The 20,990-nt window shown below is 32.1% G+C and overlaps 1 protein-coding gene across 2 annotated transcripts in view; it reads right to left on the reverse strand.

Moving 5' to 3' along the window:
• Positions 1-20,990, reverse strand: part of Cert1 (ceramide transporter 1) — a 110,306-nt gene that overhangs the window by 16,188 nt on the left and 73,128 nt on the right. The window contains exons 8-12 of one of the 2 annotated variants that reach the window (XM_076857158.2): positions 17,383-17,475; positions 13,431-13,517; positions 10,860-10,952; positions 10,259-10,336; positions 501-596 (exon numbers count right to left, since the gene is read on the reverse strand). In XM_076857158.2, the coding sequence (XP_076713273.1) occupies positions 501-596; positions 10,259-10,336; positions 10,860-10,952; positions 13,431-13,517; positions 17,383-17,475 (447 nt within the window). The remainder of the gene's footprint in view (positions 1-500; positions 597-10,258; positions 10,337-10,859; positions 10,953-13,430; positions 13,518-17,382; positions 17,476-20,990) is intronic. The other variant, XM_076857157.2, reaches the window with a different exon arrangement.

The following is a 20,990-nucleotide window of genomic DNA, read 5'->3' on the forward strand; positions in this document are numbered from 1 at the left end:
AGGAATATGAATATGATTAGTTTACCAGTGTCCCCCCCCTTCACCAAAAAAAAAACCCAAAAACCAAAAAACAAAAAAACCAAAAACCAAAAAACAAGGGGAAAGAAAATAAATGACACTTGAACATAATATTCAGTACTTAAAATATAACATAAAAAAAAAAAGAATACCAGAGGGCCATCAAGTAATTGTGGTCTGTTTACATCTGAACAGCCAAATTTTATTTTCTCCATGACCTAGGCAAAATTTATTTTCCCTATGGCCTAGGCAAAATAGAATGGTTTGGTTACAGATTTATACTATGATCATAAAGAAATTATAAAAATAAAACCAGAGAAACAAAAAGACATTTTATTTCTCAATATCTGGTACTTCTTTAATTTATGTAATAACATTTTAAAGTAATCATAAAATGCTATCTTTATTTATATCAATAATAATGATAACATTGCTGAAACAGATCTATACTGAATAATGTACAACATTTCAGTGGAAATTACCTTCATTTCTCCTTCTTCTACAACCAACTGCCAATTGGCATCTCCACCTACATCTTGTAATGAATAAGTCATATGGTTCTGCACCATCTCTTCAACCTTGAAAAGAAAAATAAAGCCATGAGAATGAACATATAATAGTTATGTCATAATCTCTAAACCAGAATGGTATTCAGTTTACTGCAATTCAGAAATGGTACTCTAAGACAGCTGAGGTTAGTTTAGTGGGTTTTACATAGTGTTGAAGAGTTTAGTCCACATTCCAGATAACCAGATTAATGATAGAAGGGAGAAATGCAGGGAAGGAAGATGCTTCACTCAAGTAACCAGATTGGCCTAATGTGTGTCTAGTGATTGAAATAAGCATTTCTTTCCTGGAAAAACGAAATATTGTACACTTCACTATCAAATACAGAGTGATGTCTTAAAAACATCAAATCATTGAATTAGGGTAAAAGAAGCATAAAGAAATCATCTAGTTCATTATTACTATATTGAAGATAATAGAGAAATCAGATAGCTTATGTCAAAGGTTTCCCTACAAAAAAGGGGAAAACTTTCTTTATTTCACCAATATACCTGTTTTTATCATAAATATAAACCAACTTAAAAATAAACAAATTTCCTTTTACATGATCCCAATTTCACTGTTCTGAATTCTTTTAGGGACAAATTAGCTTTTAGTTTATTGTTTTAAAGTGTCTAACTAAATTTCTTTTTTCTTTTTCTTTGTGTGTGTTTGCGCGCACGCACATGCACGTGCTCTGGGGATTGAACCAGAGCTTCACATTTGCTAGGCAAGTGTTCTACTATTGACTGGCCTGTCCCAGTACCACTAAATTTCTTTTACTGAAATTTAAATGCAACTTCAGTTTTTAATGATCACATATTACCCTTACGCATCTCAAGTAAAGAAAAGGTGAATGTATACTTCACGATTCCAGAATCCTTAATTATATTTAGAGCTAAGATTTCACAAAAGTGTTTTTTTGCAGTCTCTCCGTTTGAATTTTTTTGGTTTTGTTTTTTTTTTGGTATTGAGGGTTGAACCCATGGGCCCTTTACCACTGAGCTACATCCCCAATGCTTTTTTAAAATTTTTATTTTGAGAACACGGTCTTGCTAAGTTGCTGAGGATTTTGCTAAATTCCTGAGGCTGACCTTAAACTTGTGATCCTCCTGTCTCCACCTTCCAAATCGCTTGGGATTACAAGTGTATATTAATATGCCCAGCCTAAAATGCTTTTAAACAGAACTTAAGTGATAAAAAAGATTGTGCCAGCAAAATAATTTTATGCAATAAATACATTAAAGGAAGAAAATGGTTAAAAATATGTACATTATACTTTTATTTAAAAATTTATTTCTAAGTTTAACTAATTTCCCATAAAGTCTATTGCATTCATTAGGGATAAAAAAATAAGAGATTTAAAATATTTTAAAATAAATTGATGGTTCTGAGGCAGACAATTTAAAAATTATTAACCCCACTATATAATTTTTTGTGTACTAAAGAATGCTATCAATATGTTATAGTGATGTGCACTTCTTCTGCATCATGATTTCTAGATCTCAGAATGCACTTTTTTTTCAGGGTGGGGTGGGGGAGGTACCAGGGATTGAACTCAAGGGTACTTGACCACTGAGCCACAACCACAGCCCTATTTTGTATTTTGTTTAGAGACAGGGTCTCACTGAGTTGCTTAGCACCTCACTTTTGCTGAAGCTGGCTTTGAACTTGTGATCCTCCTGCCTGAATCACTGAGCTAATAGGTGTGTGCCACTGCGCCTGGCTCAGAATACACTTTTTGGTACTAGAGATTGAACTCTGGGGACTTCAACCACTGAGCCACATCCCCACCCCCTTTTTTTTTTCTCTGTATTTTATTTAGACACAGGGTCTCATTAAGTTGCTTAGCACCTCGCTTTTCCTGAAGCTGGCTTTGAACTCCTGGTCCTCCTGCTTCAGCCTCCCAAAACTCTGGGATTATAGGTGTGAGCCATGGTGCCTGGCCAGAATGCACTTTTGATTACTATAAGTTGGTCTGCTTTTAAGTGTATCCTGATTTGGCAATCATCATACAAATCATACATACATCATTCTGACAAAAATGTTAACGTTGAGATTCTATATTCTGCTTTTGGTACTAAAAATTTTATTCCTTTATTTTTAATTCTTAAGACACTGTGATGCTGGGTTTCAGATTTGAAAGAAACTTAAAAATTTAAACATACATTCTATAATTTTACAAAGCTTCATTATAAAACATAATTTCAGGTGTTACTTAGAGAAATCTGTTTCTTTATAAGAACTCTGAATTCTGCTTTGAGAAGAGGCAAGGATGACTAAGGCAAGATTCTAAGTTATATATAAAATGTATCTGATTTCTAAAAGAGGAAGAATAAGAACAGTTGTTCTTAGTACCCACAGTAGTGTTGCCTTAATTCATTTGTCTGTCACATTGAGATCTGAAGAAATTTTTACCTTGTGTACATCCCAAAAATCTTAAAAGTCTTTATATTTGAACATACAGGAGAGAAACTAAAAGTTAAGAATACCTGTGTTTATTATGAGGCAGATTAGAGGCAGAAAGAAATGCTTCCAAAGAAAAACCCTACTTAAAATGGGTAACTTGTGAAGGAAGAATATGAAGAAGAGGATTTTTTATCCTGTTAAAATAAAGAGAGTTTTGTTTAAATATCTTTTTTAGTTCCATGTAGCTTTTTTGTTTTCCTGAAAACTCTAATTTTGGTTTTGTTTGGGAAATTATTCCTGAATTAGGTATTTTACACACACACACACACACACACACACACACACTTGTAGATAGACATAATACCTTTATTTTATTTATTTTTATGTGTGCTGAGGACCAAACCCAGTGCCTCACATGTGCTAGGCAAGTGTTCTACCACTGAACCACAACCCCAGACCCTGAATTAAATACTTTAAACGTTTGTGAAACTAGACGTGTTTCATTTTTGTTTTGGCCCAAATAAACCAGAGTTCATAAATATAAATCAATAGGAGATAGCACAAGTTAAAATAATGCACAGAAAGCACATTTAACATTCTTTCTAGATAGATTAAAAGGATATTCCTATAACAATTACCACTACCATCCATAGAAAAAAGTTTTAATTTCCTTCACTTATGAGGGCTTAAAAAAGTACAACAAAGAAACATGATATATTCATTACCATGCTCCCAGGAAATTAAACTAAAGAACTAAAATACTGTGGCAACCTCTACAAAGCTTTCTTCATAGAATTACACTAACTTCCTTGAGGCAATAAATAAGAAGATAGGTGAAACACATAAAATCTCACTAAAATAGATTTTATATTCACTGCAATGAAATATGAAATAACCAAGGTGACTACCAAGGCAGTGACTTGGGCACCTGTAATCGCACTTGATCTTTCACAGATTTAATCTAATGATTTGATCAGTTTACTGTATAGTCATGACTCTGTCAAAAGGATGTGGGAAACAAGGAACCATTAAATTTAATGACAGAAATAAATAGTAGCCAGCTGGGGGTGGTGGCATTCACCTATAATCCTAGCTACTCAGGAGGCTGAAGCAGTAAGATTACAAGTTCAAGACTGCAACTTGACGATACCCTGTTTCAAAATAAAAAAGGGCTGGGAGCTGGGCAGGGTAGTGCATGCCTGTAAATCTCAGCAACTTGAGAGACTGAGGCAGGAGGATTACAAATTCAGAGCCAGCCTCAGCAAATTAGCAAGGGCTTAAGCAACTTAGTGAGACCCCCATCTGAAAATAAAAATTAAAAAGGATTGGGAGGACTGGGGTCGTAGCTCAGTGATGAAGTACTTGCCTTGCATGTGTAAGGCACAGCACCACATAAAAATACATACATAAATAAAATAAAGGTGTTGTGTCCATCTACAAGTAAAAATATTTTAGAAAAAGAGTGGGGGGTGCTAGGGATGTAGAGCTCAGTGGTAGAGCTCTTGCCTAGCATATTGCTAGGCCCTGGGTTCAATCTCCAGTTCTATAAGAAAAACAACAGAAAGTCAAATGTACCGATTTATTAGGGTCAAATTTGATATTCCAGGAACTACTGTTACCAGTATTACCTGCTAGCATTTTAAAAAACACAAAAAGATTGAATCAAAATCATTGAAGCAGATGAACAGTATTCCAAAGTTTTAATTAGGTGAAGCATAATTTTAGAAATCATGCCCTTGATTTTTACGGACCTACAGTTGAAAATGAGTCCACATATGTAGCATCTTCATACCAATAAACTATGAAAAAAAGGATACAAAACACATTTGAGATAAGAGGTCATTATTCAATTTTAACCTTTTCTACCATTTTGGATTCAAATTACTTAGTCTGATGCCATTTTGAAGCTACTAAACTGTATTTTTCTAACACTATTAAAACAAATCTAAAAGAATATTGCCCTTTGATGGTGCAAACAAAAGTCTAGAAGGACTCCAAAAACAGCTGAGATCTCCTTCTCTTAGCCATGTGAAAGAAATACAATATTGCTTATTGCTAATACAGTCACAAAACCATAGAGTGGCTTGTTAGAAAAATTTATTAATGACAAATTAATAGTGAACTGTTAACCTGAATTAAAAATGGCCAATAGCATAAATAATGAATTCACTGAAGAAATTCAAACAGCTAAAAATGAGAAATGTCACCTGTAGTATATCAACTGGCAAAAATTATCTAAATTATACCATTCAGTGTCAGCACAGTCAAAGAATACTGGTTTGGGAATGTAAGCTAGTTCAACTTTCCTAATTAACAGCTTGGCAATAAGAATAAAAATAACATAGAAATGTTCACAATCATTGTCCCAGCAATTACATTTCTAGCAATATATTCTAAGGAAATAATTGGGTAAGTGTGTGAAGATGTAAAAAGATACTGCATGTGCAAGGATGCTCACTGTTATAACAAAGAAAAAATAAAGAAAATAAAAACCTACATATTCATATTAAGTGAGTAGGTTAATCTAGCATGCATCATATCAATAAATATATAGAGATATGGACCTATATTTATTGGAGGGAAAATGAATCTGAAAGCTAAAAAAAGTTATAAAACAATTTAGGTATAATTATTTATTTTGATAGGAAAAAAGATAATTATTAAGATGTGTTTATTTATCACTATATGTTTTTATTTTATTTTTTGTGCTAGGGATTGATCTCAGGGCCTCCCCCACATGGTAGGCAGATGCTTACCACTGAACTCCATCCACAGCCCTTTTAAAAATTTGAGACAATGTCTCACTAAGTTGCCCACACTGGCCTTCAACTTGAGATCCTCCTACTTTAGTCTCCCAAGTAGCAGGGATCACAGGCGTGTATCACTGTGTCTGGCCCTGTCTTTTTATTTTTATATGATAAATACAAGAATATTAGAAGTAATTAACTATTCTACTTTTTATCTATATAAAATTAAGATATATTATTCATATAATAAACAAAGGGAGGGGTGAAATAATTATCCAACAATAATGTATTGTTATTGACAGAGTGGGAAAGGGCTATTTTACATAGAGCCTGTTTTTTTTTGCAATGGTCACACCACACATTAACCTGCAGATTAATTCATATCCTTTTGATATCTTTCTTTTTCAGTAGATGATTTTCCCCTACTGATTCATGAGGAAATATCTTAAATGTTAACTGTGTTAAGCAAATAAATATGACCAAATAAATAAGTTTATAAATAAGTCCTTTCTTCCTTCTGAAGTTTGTGCTTCTATTTCTAGTTTATGCTACAGTCATTATTTCAAAAAACTTGCACTTCTTTATAATTTCAATTTCTCAGATTGAAGCAAACAAATCCATTCCTTATATCTGCTCATAAGAAAGAGTCATATGTTGATCAAGCAAATACACTTATTTTATTTGAAGCTATTTTCAAGGCATCTTTTAGATCTATGTTTCATTATCCTACCCAATCAGGCCTATGAATATAATCTCAACAAGAACAAGATAGCCATGAGCTAATACTTATGTAGATAGCATAACCAAATTACAGAGGTTTGGAAGACTTCTGTATGGGAATTGATACCAATGATTAAAAAAACTATATGTGATATCTATATGAATATTCTGGATTTTAAAAGATGTTAGAGTAAATATGACTTCATTGAGGTATTATGTTTACTATTTGGCAATTTGTGTGTGTGTGTGTGTGTGTGTGTGTGTGCGCACGCGCCAGAGAATGAACCCAAGGTTGGTATATGCTAGGCAAGTATTCTAACACTTTCCAAATTACTGAAAGTGATAGCAAAGCTCTGTATACCTATAATCACAGAGATTAGAGAGACTAGCAGGAGAATTCTAAGTCTGAAGCCAGTCTGGGCAACTTAGCAAGACTCTGTCTCAAAAAAAAAAAAAAAAAAAAGGTGGGGATGTAGCTCAGTGGTAAAGTACCCCTTGATTCAATCAACAATATGAGGGTTAGGGGGTGATGACAAACTTTGAATTCATTTTTTAAAAAAATTATATATAACAATGGAATGCATTTTATAATTCTTATAAATATAGAGCACAATTTTTCATATCTCTGGTTGTATACAAAGTATATTCACACCAATTCGTGTCTTCATACATGTACTTTGGATACTAATGTCCATCACATTCCACCATCATTTCTAACCCCATGCCTCCTCCCTTCCCCCTCCAACCCTTCTGCTCTATCTAGTGTTCGTCTATTCCTCTCATGTTCCCTCTCCCTATCCCACTATGAATCAGCCTCCTTTTATCAAAGAAAACACTCGGCATTTGGTTATTTGGGATGGACTAACTTCACTTAGCATTATGTTCTCTAACTCCATCTATTTACTTGCAAATGCCATGATTTTATTTTCTTTTATTGCTGAGTAATGAATTCATTTTTAAACTAATTATCAAAATATTACAAAATGAAGAATGTGGGTACCTCTATTATTTTAAGGAATGTGGAGTTAGTGTACATTATTATATATAATGCAACATAATATAACGTAACATGCTTCTAATGTTAATAAATACTTTAGAGCTTCTTAATTTTCTTAATTTATAAGTCTCTTCAGGATGTGAAAACTGTAAAGTGTACAAACTCAATTTAGTTGCTAGTGTAATTTCACATTGTGTTAGAAATGGAAGAGTGTCCAAGATAACACTTTCTAGGTTAATGTAAACTCTAGGTCTATATCTGATGCTGTATTCTCATTCATATTTTTTCTCTCTCACTGTGGTACTGGGGATCAAGCCCAGGGGAGCTCTAACTCTGAGTTACATTCCCAGCTCTTTTAAAATGCTGTATTTTTGAGACAGCCTAAGTTGCTGAGGCTGGCCTCAAACTTGAGATTCTACTGCCTTAGTCTTTGAGTCACTGGGATTATGGGTGTGTGCCAGTACACCCAACTCAATGCTGTATTTTCAAGTGTGATTATACAGAATCAATTTGCTAGATCCTTTGATAATGCGAAAATAAGAGTGCAATTTCCCCTGAAATAAGCAATCTTATCAACTTGGAATTCTTTATATTCTAAAGGCACGGTTGAATATGAGATGCAGTCTAATCAACAGTGCAGAGCCCAAGTGTGCTAATGGAAACAAATGCTTTTAACAACAACAATAAATACTTGAAGTCATGAACATTATTTTCTTTATTTTTACTCTTTTGGCATATAAGAGTGCAAAATAATCAAATACTGAAATGAGACCTGATCAATTCTAAGCACCACATATTAGAAAAAAAATTTATGAGCAAAATTAATTTTTCTCAATTTATATACCAAGTTACATAAAAAGTTCCAGAAGAACTACACCAAAGAAGTTACAACTAGAGTAAGAGCTATTCCATGCTTGTATAATTATATCAAAATGGATTCTACTGTCATATAGAACTCTTTTTAAAGAGCCAATTTTTTAAAAAAAGTAAGCTACAATTTGGCAAAGTCTTATTAACATATAGGCACCTGCCCTTCAGCTACATAGCATTTAAAGGCTTTCAGCTGTTCTATGGAGCTACAGCTAGGGTCTGAGTTTGTGTTCTGAAGCCCAAATGTGACTGGCTTACGTTCTTCCCTTACTTTCATTACACTTTCCTTTATTTATATCCTATGCATTCCTACATTTCAAGGGAAAACTGTGACCAGTATTAATAGGTTTTGGTCTATGATTTATTATTTTAATGCAAGGTGGGGTCAGCAGAATAAAACAGTCTCCTGACATCTAGTTTTGTCATTGATTCACTGAATATAACGAGTCATTTTTAAAAAAGGCATACATAAATGAGTAGGGAAAAAAGAAATAGTATATCTGGTTGTGGATGATATCTAATCAAGAATTGCTACATCTTTTTCTCAAAGATGTTCAAGGCAAAAAAAAAAGCTACAAAAGTCAGAAAAATGCATTTCAAGTCTTAATCTTTTCTATTTCACAGTTAAGAATGAATACAAATTTTACTTGTATGTGGAAAATAATAAAGATTTAAACTATGATTTAAAAACATTTTAAAACACTTTTATACTTATTATTACTATTTTTAAATGTTTTTATTTATTTAGTTAGTTAGTTTTCGGCAGACACATCTTTGTTTGTATGTGGTGCTGAGGATCAAACCTGGGCCGCACACATGCCAGGCGAGTACGCTACCGCATGAGCCACATCCCCAGTCCCACTTTTATACTTAAAAAATAATGTGTATACTGATTAGTTCAAAGAAATTATTATAATGACAACTTATTGAGCACTTACTATGTTCCAGGATCTAGCTAAATCACAAAAGTGAAGTACAGAAAAGTTAGGAGAACTTGTAAAAGCCCATGCATCTAACCAGGATTTAAAATGGCCATTTTAACTAGATAGCTCAGGTTCTTAATATTACAATATGCAATGCAATAAAATGCAATCACTATAAATATATAAAATTAAATGATAAAGATCTGAAGCAGGACTGGGGATGTAACTTAATGTAGAGTGCTTGTAGAGCACAGAGTTCAATCCCCAGGACGTACACAAAAAAACATAAATAAACAAAAATAAACAAATTAATGATGTCACTAAAAAAAAATTCCTCTTATAGTAATTATGATTTTGAGTATAGAGACTACATACCCAGCTTCCTGTCTTAAATTCTTATGGAAATTGGTTATTTGTTCATTTAGCATGACTAGATGATCAATGAACTTAAAGCCAATTTCCATAAATTTACCATATAAACAAATAATAATTCATAGTATCCACAGGTAATTTATAGAAGGAAAATATAATGTGTTCAATGGAGCTTAGCATTATAGTGGTAATGAGGCAAATATTTAAAAAGTTATTTCCTTATTGAACATAAGGAGGAGATATTTTAAGTTACATTAAAAGTTAGACTGCTAAAATCTGCTTTGATGCCACAACATATCCTGCAGCTCATGTCCATGAAAGTTTTGAATCCTGTCTGAAGAAACATATTTCATTAAAAAAAAAAATCAGGTAACTTCTATTTATTTCAATTCCATTTGAAAATCTTTTTGGAGTATCTTCAATAAGATAAAAAATTCCAAGCTATTAACAGTAAAGTATATAAAGTAAAGGACACATGCAAGCCTGATAGAGAAATTATTTAGTGAATAAGGAAGGTCTTTTTAATGCTTATTGTTACTATTTAAGATTAAAAAATCAAAACAAGTGCCCTGACCAAAAGATGTCTAGGAATAGGGCAAGCAGGTTGAAATACAGCACAGAAAGACTCAAGTCCACTCAATACATTCATACAGTACCTGGGAGCTGAATCTGTGAACATCGTCAGAGGCACTGACTAGATCAATGGAAGACATGGAGGAAGAGCGACTATAGGGCTACCAGAGACAGACAAAGAAAAAACCAAGTAATCAGAACAAAGGCACAACAGAGCTTTCAGTACCAACTTCCAAACACAAGATAAAGAAAGAGAAAACAAAGCACTATATGAAACAAGCACAGCAGCAAGTGCTGACTTCATGCACCTATTATGTATTATACTCTAAAATCATTCCAAAAAGAATGTAGTGCTTCCAATAATACCAAATAAGACAACTTAACCCCAAAGAAGAAAGAGATATATTAATATAATTGGTTATACTTCTGGTTAACTAGTTTGGACTAATTACTCCCTGTCCACCCCCTTGCTTTTTCCTCCAATAATAATAATTAATAACAACAACAACAACAGCAACAACATTGTGTTGAAAACAAGATTTTTGATTTTATATGGAATTTAACACACACTACAAAAAAACTTACTAAATTCTTAGAAAGGCGAGAAAATCTATATTACAAGATAGTTCCATCAACAGTGAAGAATATAAGATATACTTTAAGTAAACTCTGACATTACTTTACCTTTTGGACAAATCTATGAGTCCCCACAGAAGAAAAGGCATCTCCAGATGGTAATGATGTAGGCCAATGCAACCTGACCTTTTCACTCTGTGACTAAAAGAGCATATATTGTTAAGATATGATAGTTTTAAAGTGTACTTGCAGATTAAGGATACTATAACCTGGAACTATCAACATTTAATTGGTAAACATTTTAGTATTTAAAAATATTTGAATAAAGAAATTTCTTCACGGACTTCAACAAGTCTTGCCCAATCCCAACACTGGCTTCAGATATCCCAATTTAGTCTCTTCTGACTGTAAAACTACATTAGACAAGGTTTAGCTCTTTGATTTTGCTCCTAGTTAGCCCCATTCTTCCCCTGCATAAGATTATCTATCATGAATCAATCTTAACACTGCTGCCAATTTTCTTCTATTCAAAATGTAGCCAAATTATTTCCATTATTCTACTTCATCAGGCCCAATGGCTTATGTGTCATTAGAACCAATATCATCATTTGCTTCAGTTATATTCTTAAGAGCACATCATATGATCTCTTTGCCTTCTTTCCATGAAAGCATTCTGTCTTCATCCCATCATCTTACTCCTATTAAACTGAGACGACCTCCTTCCTCTTCTTCGGTTTATCTAGTTTCTTCTCACTATTCAAGAAATATTTGCTAAAAGTAATATACTAAAACTATACTATGCTATTGTGTTTGTGCTCATCTTTTGACTATAAAGACAGTGATTTCTAGTCAATGCTGTCTCAACATAACATCTCATTCCCTCACTCACCAATATATTGTATAAACTTTCCCTATGTTAACAAGTAATGTAAACTCAAAAAAGCATGGTGTGTCACTTGGAAAATATTTATGCAATGGTTGTGTTGTTAAAAAAAATGCAATATACATTGAGCACAAAAAGAGAGATGATTTGAACTGATGGAATTTATTTCATAGAATTTTTAAAGCCTACTACTGAAAAGTATTACCACATTGTAATTACTTTTGTCATATTGATGTACACATGGCTAATAGACAAGGAAAATCAGGCTCTGTTCAATGGCTGTTTTCTTAACACCTGCCAGAATGAAAGAAGGGATAGAAGCAGATTTGATAGCCCCATGAATATTTCTTTTTCTAAAGCTTACAGAAGTTTACACTGATCCTCTTAAACCCAACTCTACTAATATACTGATATTGAATACAGTTGCATTTTAAAGCCAGAAAGGATGCTTTGAATCATCTTTTCTAGCTCCTTATTTCATATGTTAGAAAACCAAAGTCCAGAGAACTTGTTAAAACTCATAGTTACAAAAAGTCAGTGGTGAAACTAAGACCAAAATGTTTTGACTGTATAAGTTCACTACTCTTCCCCAAATAGCACATTCTAGGGGTTTAAAAAAAAAAAAAAAAAGTCAAGGGAAACAAATGATGCTACTTCAGGTAAGTACATTAGGCATTCAAAACACAATGATGCTATTTCAGGAACTACTTTAGGCATTCAAAAGTAAAGCCCACTTAGGATCTGAAAGTTCCGACTCAACTGAGTGCTGTGTAGCATTTTTGGGGGTGTAAAAAAATGAGTAGTAAGCTTTACAAAAAAATGTGACTTAAAAATATTATGAAAATAAATATAAGAAACCAATAGGTGACTTACTTCAGGTGATTTACTCTTGGCTACTAGAACAGCAAATGGGCATAATAATCATGACTGCCTTAATAATGACAGGCAATGAATAAGCCAACATTTCATTTGTAGTATAAAACTGATATACAAATGATTATTTGCAAGGCACTTTATAGTCACAGTTTATTTATGCTTGCCCAAGAAGGCAAGAGATTCTACCACAAGTAATATAGTTTAAAGATGGTGTGGAGTATGGGGAGGGGAAATAACTAAAATTGATCTTTAAATACCATCTAGTGGTAAAATGTGGAAACTACGTTGCTACACAATTGAAGCAAGTTATCAAATTAATCTTGAAACTAAAATTAAAGGATTTAAGAAATGCTTTCCTTCAATTTCCAAAGAGGAAGCTGGTTATAAATGCTAGCAATTCAATGATGATGATAAAACACTAAGTAAAAGGAAGAAAAACTAATGTTGAGGGTCTTAAAGGAAATAAAGGAGTTAATAATAAAAACTGAGTGCCAACATCGGAAAGAACCACCTTAAAGTTTTAATTATCTTCCTCTTGAATTCTTATGGTATTTGAAGAGAAATTCAAAGAAACCTTTTGTTCACACTAGGTCAAAGTGTGATATCATAAAGGTCAAAGAATGATTAAAATTGGAGACTTCAAGGGGAACAGGAAGAACATTTCCATTTAAATTCATGTTAATTATGTGTACTTCCTTTAAACAATTGTATAGGTCTTCTCATCTACTGCTTGGAAATTAATAGATAAAGGAACTGAGTTAAAGATTCTTCCACATTTATAACTTAATTCTGATAGTTGACTTTTTTTAAGATATTAATATAGCTCACCATTTTCAAGTTCTATTAATATGAAATAATATACATCAAAGAATTCCTACAGTGTTTGAATTTCAGCTTAGAATTTTTAATAATAGATATACCTGTTCTTCTATTTTATCTTGTCTATCAAGAGCAGCTTCAACAGCATCAAAGAACTCTTCTTCATTAATCAGACTGTTTGGACCTTCCTATTCAAATACACAGAGAAGAAAAAAAAAAAATAACAGTTAATTTAAAGAAATAGAAAACACTGACCCAATAAACATTTATTGAATACACATTTAAAAAACTAGTCAGTATACCATGTAAGATTATCACAAAGATAAGTAATACACGCTGCAAAATCCTATCAGTGTTAAAATTAACTCACCCAACACTCATATTTACCATATACTGTTTAAGTATTAATCTAGAGTAGGGGTTGGTGAACTATGGTCAATGAGTCGAATCTAATCTGCTACCTACTTTCATATGACCTGTTAGCTAAGAATTTCAATTTTACAAAGTTGGAAAAAAAGTAAAAGTAGTAACATTTTATAATATGTTAAAATTGAAATTCCAATGCCAAAAATAAAGTTTTGTTGAAATACAATCATGTTCATTTGTTAATGTAATTATTTTTGACTGCTTCTGTGCTGCAGTTATAAAGCTGAGTACTTGCAAGTGATAAGGGATATATAAAGATCCTCCTGCCAGTACTTCCCATGGACTTTAAGAAGGTTCTTCCTAGTTGAGGGCAAATGTTTCAGAGAAAGAAAAGCTAAGTTGATGCTTGAAAGTCTCATTAGATGACAGAATATGGTCATCAACCACCTGGGGGAACTTGTTACAATGAAAATTCTTAGACCTTCATGCTCAGATATTCATTTTCTGGGTCTTGGGTAGAGCCCAGGAAAATACACTTTAATGTCTCCCAAGTGATTCTGATACAAATAGAATCTCAGCTGTATCAGAAGATGAAAGCATAAAGAATAGCAGCAAAATGAAAACAAACAACGTATGTTTTTTCTATGACAAAACCAAGTAAGTGGAATGTAAATAAAACAATAACTTCATATTATGGTAAAAGCAGAGCTTGAGCAGGTAGGCTTGGATCTAGGGTTCCCTAAAATTTAAACCAAACCACCAAAAAAATAAAAAGGGGATACATGAAAATTGCTGGAATCTTCTCAGCTTAATAATCCTTAAGTTATAAGGCCTCTCCTTATAACTTAACCACATCAACTACCTTTAATTTCTTATTCAAATACAACACACATACAGAACAATGTACATCTCAATGAATTATCAAAAAGTAAATGTTTCTCATCTAAGGACCAGCTAAGACACGAGGTCCTGAAAATAGATAGTAACGAATACTCTAGAGCCTTTTTCCTGTAGGATTCACTTTATAAAGTTCAAATATTTCAAAGACACAACTGACATCAGTATAATTGTGGTCTCTGCTGGTCAGAGAAAAAAACAAAACATTCAAAACCTACTCCAAATGATTTTTTTTCCTAATGATTTTTTACAATTTTATTGGTCATATTTACATCTGCATTTAAAAAAATAATAATAATTCAACCTATAGTGGATTCTGGTCCTTACATAATCACATCAGTTTATCAGTTGGGACCTGCAGCTTTTAAAAAAATCCTATTTTTTGTCATGCCAGCAAGGAGGAGGTGGGATTCTGATTTGCTAAATTAAATGGTTTGTCCCGTAATAAAGGCAAATTTGATGAAGAACTAAAGTAGAACACAATTTTCTTTATTAAAAATGACTTTTAAAAGCTCAACATTTTAACTCATCATGCTTAGTAAGGGAAGCAGCTACTTATTGGTAAAACCATAGGACATCCCTTAGTCTTTATCTTAATTGCCCTCAGAAGCCACTTCTTATGTTAAGGACTCTACCTCTATAAATTCCTAATTAAGTTCTCTAGCTTTAAATTCCTAATTTTCCCCCTCTTCTTCTCTAAGCACTTTTCTTGGGCTCCTCTGAAGGCCTTCTGTGCCTTTAAATGTTGGTGCTCCTATAGTCCCATATAGATGATGTTCCTTGACATACCATGAAGTTACACTGATAAACCCAATGTAAATTAAAAACATCATAATTTAAAATGTATTTAATGCACCTAACTGTTCAAATATCATAGCTTATATGTAACTATATCAGTTGTTTATGCTTGTGGTTCCATGGCTGTTTGGGAGATAAAGTTCACTGCAGCTGCCCATATGACAAAGTATCACATACTGGTAGTCCAGAAAAGATAAAAATTCAAAATAGTATTGCATTTGCACCATCATGAAATCTAAAAATTATAAGTTGAACCATCATGAGTGGACTTGCTCTCCCACAGATTCTCACTCATTTCCAAAGCTTCAGTCATCATCTTACTTGTGAATTCATAGCCAGGCAATCCTTCTTTCAAGACACAGAGCTTTATAGCTACAAGATGTCTAAAATCAGCTCTTCTCCTTCTACACCAATCTGCAGAAACCACAGCCTAATCTTGGATTCTTCCTTTTTCTCTCATTTGATCACCACACCTTTCAATTCTACTTTTCAAATATCTAATTTGCCATTGTCTTTCCATTCTTACTACTTCTACTCTAGTTCAGGCTATCTTCAATTCTTATTTATAACTAGCTCTTAGGCAAAAGTCTCTCGTTATAGTTGTCATCATCAATTCATTTTCTCACTGCAGAAAGCAAGAATGATTTTCCTAAACTGTGAATCTGAAAACTTCACTTAAAACCCATTGCCTCAGCATCTGAACTGATTCTTGAAAAAGTTTATAGTCAGTCTTATCATTCCCTCTTCTCAATTTGTAGCTGTTAACACCCCCCACAGAAATACTTTCAGTTCCCTGGCAAAATGCTCTTACCTACAAATGTTTTCTTCCTTCCCAGCCTCTAAAGCAAATACTCTCTGGTGGCTATTCACCTGGTCAAAAGCCTATTTACTTGTTTCAGCTAAAGTGATATTTCCTTTGGAAAGCCAGACCCAATAACTTCTTGGGTTGAGAATGCTTCATAGCATAAATTATTACAACTGAATAACTTAGCCATTCTTTCCATTATACAATCAGGCCTTCTAGTAGGATTCTTATCTTCCTTTACCCTCTCTGCCTAGCATAGTGGTCTTAAGGAATGGATATAGTTGTAAAGCAATTTCTTAGGTTACAGATGACAGAAACATTTAAACTTTAATAATTAGAGCATCAAGAAAGTCTAATAACTAAAATAAAGACAAAGTGTGATTTAGTGTCTAAAATCTATGCAAAACAATAAAAAATAGCTTGAAACTCCAAAAAGAAAAGGAAAGCATAAAAATAGTGCTAGTTTATTTAGTAATTATAATGTTTAATTTAGCATTAAAACTCACAGGGATTCAGTGAGAAAAAAAATTGGAGTACCCTTACCTATTTTCTTCATGAAATAAGGTATTTATTTAACAAATACCAGTGGAATAAATATAAATTGTGTTTTTTCACAATTTCTAAAAGTCCAGATGTATTAATATATTTCAAAGAGAATGTTTCTATTAAAATTAAATGTTTCTACTAAAATATAATTATTTGAATGGAGAATGCCTTTCTAAGCATGATATCATATGTGAAGATAAGTCTATCAAAAGACACACACACACAATAAAGTGAAAAGGTTTAAAGCCATTTAAAGCCTATTTAACCCAATCTGTCCCATTGTTCCAGTTGCAGAACATCTATAAAAACTTAAATATAGTATATAATATATAATTATAGTGACAATTAAGAGTATAATTATATAACAGTCATTAATATATATGCTCTAAATTATGATTTACAGTCTATTTTAATGCATCTGTGTCAATTTAAAATATTCACAGAATTGAAAACTTAGGACCTAAATAAATATCTATTTCAGAGAAAACTCAGCATTTATATGCATTTAAATGAATTCTGAGAATAAATTATATATTTATAATACTTAAAGAGTTACAAAGTATTATTTAAAACTTAAGTCACTTTTGTGATAGATATGACTTATGTGTTTCTCTTACTAAGACCAAAATATAAGTTCATACTTCATAATCTGGTCCTCCAAAGTGTGATTTTTTCTTAAGTTCTGCCATTGCATTTTTGTATGCTTCCTCTATTCTTCTTCTCTTCTCAATTTCCTACAGGAGAAAAAAAAATTATTATTTTAAGTGGGCATTTTAATTATACTGACGTCGTTTAGGCTGATTTCCTCTGCATTTCAGTGAAATTTTGTAATTAAAAAAAAATAATTCCACTCCTGTGAAAAATAAGAATATTATTCCACCAAAGAAAATACTTTACTTTGGGCTACATATTTCAAACAAGCAACAATTTAAATCACTGCTAAGATTACCTTACAGGTAGGTTATGTATTCAATAATTAACTGTCCAAGAGTCTAAAGTATGTTAAAAAAAAAGAAAAAAGAAGAAGAAAGAAAAGAAAAATCAGCACCAGAGAAATGCCTGTATTCCTATACTTTTTTCCAGTAAGCACTATATTTACTTTGGTATGAAGAAAAAAAAAAACAAGCATTAAATAACTCAATAAGTGGAATAATGAATATTTAAAAAAAAGAGTCCAAAAAAGAAATTTCATTTGCTTTCTCATGTCCACTAAGACTATATTTGAGCTGAAAAAGACTTCAGATACCTACTTTATTCCTTTCCCTTTATAGACAGGGTCTACAGCTCTAAAGAGTTACAAGATAGTCAACACTTAAAATAACAAAGGCTGACTAAATCTCAAACTATTGCCACAACAACGGGGTACATGGGTTTAAATCTAATATAGTCCTGAAGTCCAGCAAGTCTATAAAAAAAATCAACCAACCAAGCATCCAACAAACAAACAAACAAACAAACAAACAAAAAACCAATCTTTATTCCCACACAAGTACTTAATTGCTAAGTTAAGTTAAAAGTCTACACAAAATTCACAAGATGTTAACAAATAAATACCATGCCTGAACTAAAGCTAGTGTAAATCAATAGTTTGTCAGACCCCAAAATTTCAGTAAAAATTGTTGTGTACTCAAAAGAAAAGGAACTGATCCAAGAGAAGGTAAAATTAAAAACAGCAGCAGCAACAATAATGGCACACACACATACTCCTAAAAATACTAAACTGTTAGAAGAGCAACTAGAATTCTCATCGTACTGGTGGGAACACAAAATTAATATAACTTTTTTAGAAAATGGTTTGTCAGTATCACTAAAGCTACACAAAAGGCCCATGAACCAACAAGTCTACTCTCAAGAATATGCCCAAGAGAAATGAGTATATATGTTTACCAAAAAATATGAGAATGCTTAGAACAGCTTTATTCATAATGGTCCCCAAATAAAAACAATTTAAATGTCAATCAACAGAAAAATGGATAAATAAATTGAAGTCATATAATGTAATACTATATAGTAATAAAAATGGATAAACCACCACTAAATATAACAATATACAGGAATCTCATAGTCAATGTTGAGGAAAAAGGAAAGCTAGACACAAGAATATACTGTATGGCTTCATTTACACAATAGTCAAGAAAAGGCAAAACTAATCTATGATAATACAAATTAGAACTATGGTTACTTTTTTTCCCCTACCAACTAAGCTATATCCCCAGCCCTTCAAGTAGTATACTTAAGTTTGGTATCCTTCACTGTATGTATGCTTTACCTTAATTTTTAAAAATGGAACAAATAAGAATGTACAACATAGCAACAATATTAATTAGAATTAGGAGAAAGTTAAAAAAAAAAGTACATGAAATTATATACCTGGTGAGTCTTAATAATGTAAACAAACTATCTTCAATGAATAGATTTTATAAAATTGGGCTGGGGTTGTGGCTTAGCGGTAGAGCGTGTGCCTAACACATGTGAGACCCTGGGTTCGATCCTCAGCACCACATAAAAATAAATAAGTAAAATAAAGAAAGGTATTTTGTTCAACTACAACCAAAAAATAAGCATTTTTAAAAAATTAACTAAAATTGTTTTAACTTAGAATTTTTAGTATTTTTAGACATAAGTGGTTAAAAATTAAGTATACTTCTACAGTAGAAGGGATTTTATTATAGGCAACCACCAAATAATATTAATATTTCATTAGCTAAAAGAATACTGGAACTGACATTGGAGATCTACATGAAAAGTGTAATTTAAACCATTCTACTATTAAATAGCTGTTATTATCATTACATATTTAACTGCTCTTCTTAGATTTTAAGCTCCTTAGGGACTATTTCCAGCTTATCATTGTTTCTCCATTCCTATCTTACGGCAGGTATGAAAAAATACTTCTTGAATGAAATAGTATCAGTGGAACCACAGTGTTATCATTGTATCTTCTTTCTGAATTCTATGAATTACCCTAAAAGACATTTATTAATAAATCACTATCTATATTCAAAAATTTTCAAATCTTCCTTATTTTGTGTGTATAGAATATAAAAAATCATTAATATGTGTATATGCTACATTCCATAAAGAAAACTAGAAAGTTCTTGAATAGGGAGTTGTTTATCAACAAATAAATACAAACTGTATATATGTATACATACACATAGTTGTACATATACATATATATATGCACTCATATATACTGTGTATACACACATACTCTCTTTTTCTTACATTCCTTGTAAAATATAACTGGAATCCTATTATTTTGATCTTGAAAAAAAATTATACTGAAAACAGTAAATAAAATTTAATACTTCATAGACCTGTAAGAGAACGACTAAATATAGTAGTTTTCAGATTTCAATTAACACAGCCATGCTTTATGGCTCTTCTTTCCTTAAGACTGCTGCAAGGAGAAGCAGCAAAAATACCTCCCCACCCCAAGATCCTTTGGTTTGTTCTTCATATTACTACTCAATAAAGAAAAAGAAAGGATAAAATTATCAACAATGAAGGCAATAAAAAGTCCACTTCCTTGTGTAACATGGCAAAATGAGAAACTTCAATGATGAAAACATGGAAAAGACATACTGCATAATGCAAAAGGTTTTAAGAAATTGTTTTAAATGAGTTATCTTTTGAGGCAGTGCGATTAGTATAGGTGACTAAAGAATATAACCCTTTAGTGAAAGATGAATAAAGAAACTTTAAGAGAAAGTTGTCAAAAGTTATAAATAAGTTAGTCTAAACAAACTGAATGATATTCTTGAACAACTGATACAATAAATTTCAGGAGTTGTCCTGTTTTCCAATGTATTATTTGTTCTGTGCAGAGGGATAATTAAGTTTGATCCACACTGAGTATAGAATTGAAATCTCTGAAAATAGTCTGGCTCCAGAATGATAATGATATATTTATACAGTAGTCCCCCCTTATCTGCAGTTTCACTTTCTGCAATTTTCAGTTATCTATGGTCAAAAGAAAGGGTGAGTACACTAGAATAAGATTTTAAAAGAGAGGTAGAAATACCCATAAAAACATAACTTTTATTACAGTATATTGTTACAATTGTTTTATTTTATTATTGGCTATTTTTTGTTAACCTCTTACTGTGCCTAATTTATAAATTAACTTTATCATAGATATGAATGTGTAAGAACAAAAATAACACAGTATATATAGGGTTTGATATGATCTGTGGTTTCATAGAAACCACTAGGGGTCTTAGGACACATACCATGCAGATAAGGG

This window comes from Callospermophilus lateralis, chromosome 5, assembly GCF_048772815.1.
Source record: "Callospermophilus lateralis isolate mCalLat2 chromosome 5, mCalLat2.hap1, whole genome shotgun sequence".
Lineage (NCBI taxonomy): Eukaryota > Metazoa > Chordata > Mammalia > Rodentia > Sciuridae > Callospermophilus > Callospermophilus lateralis.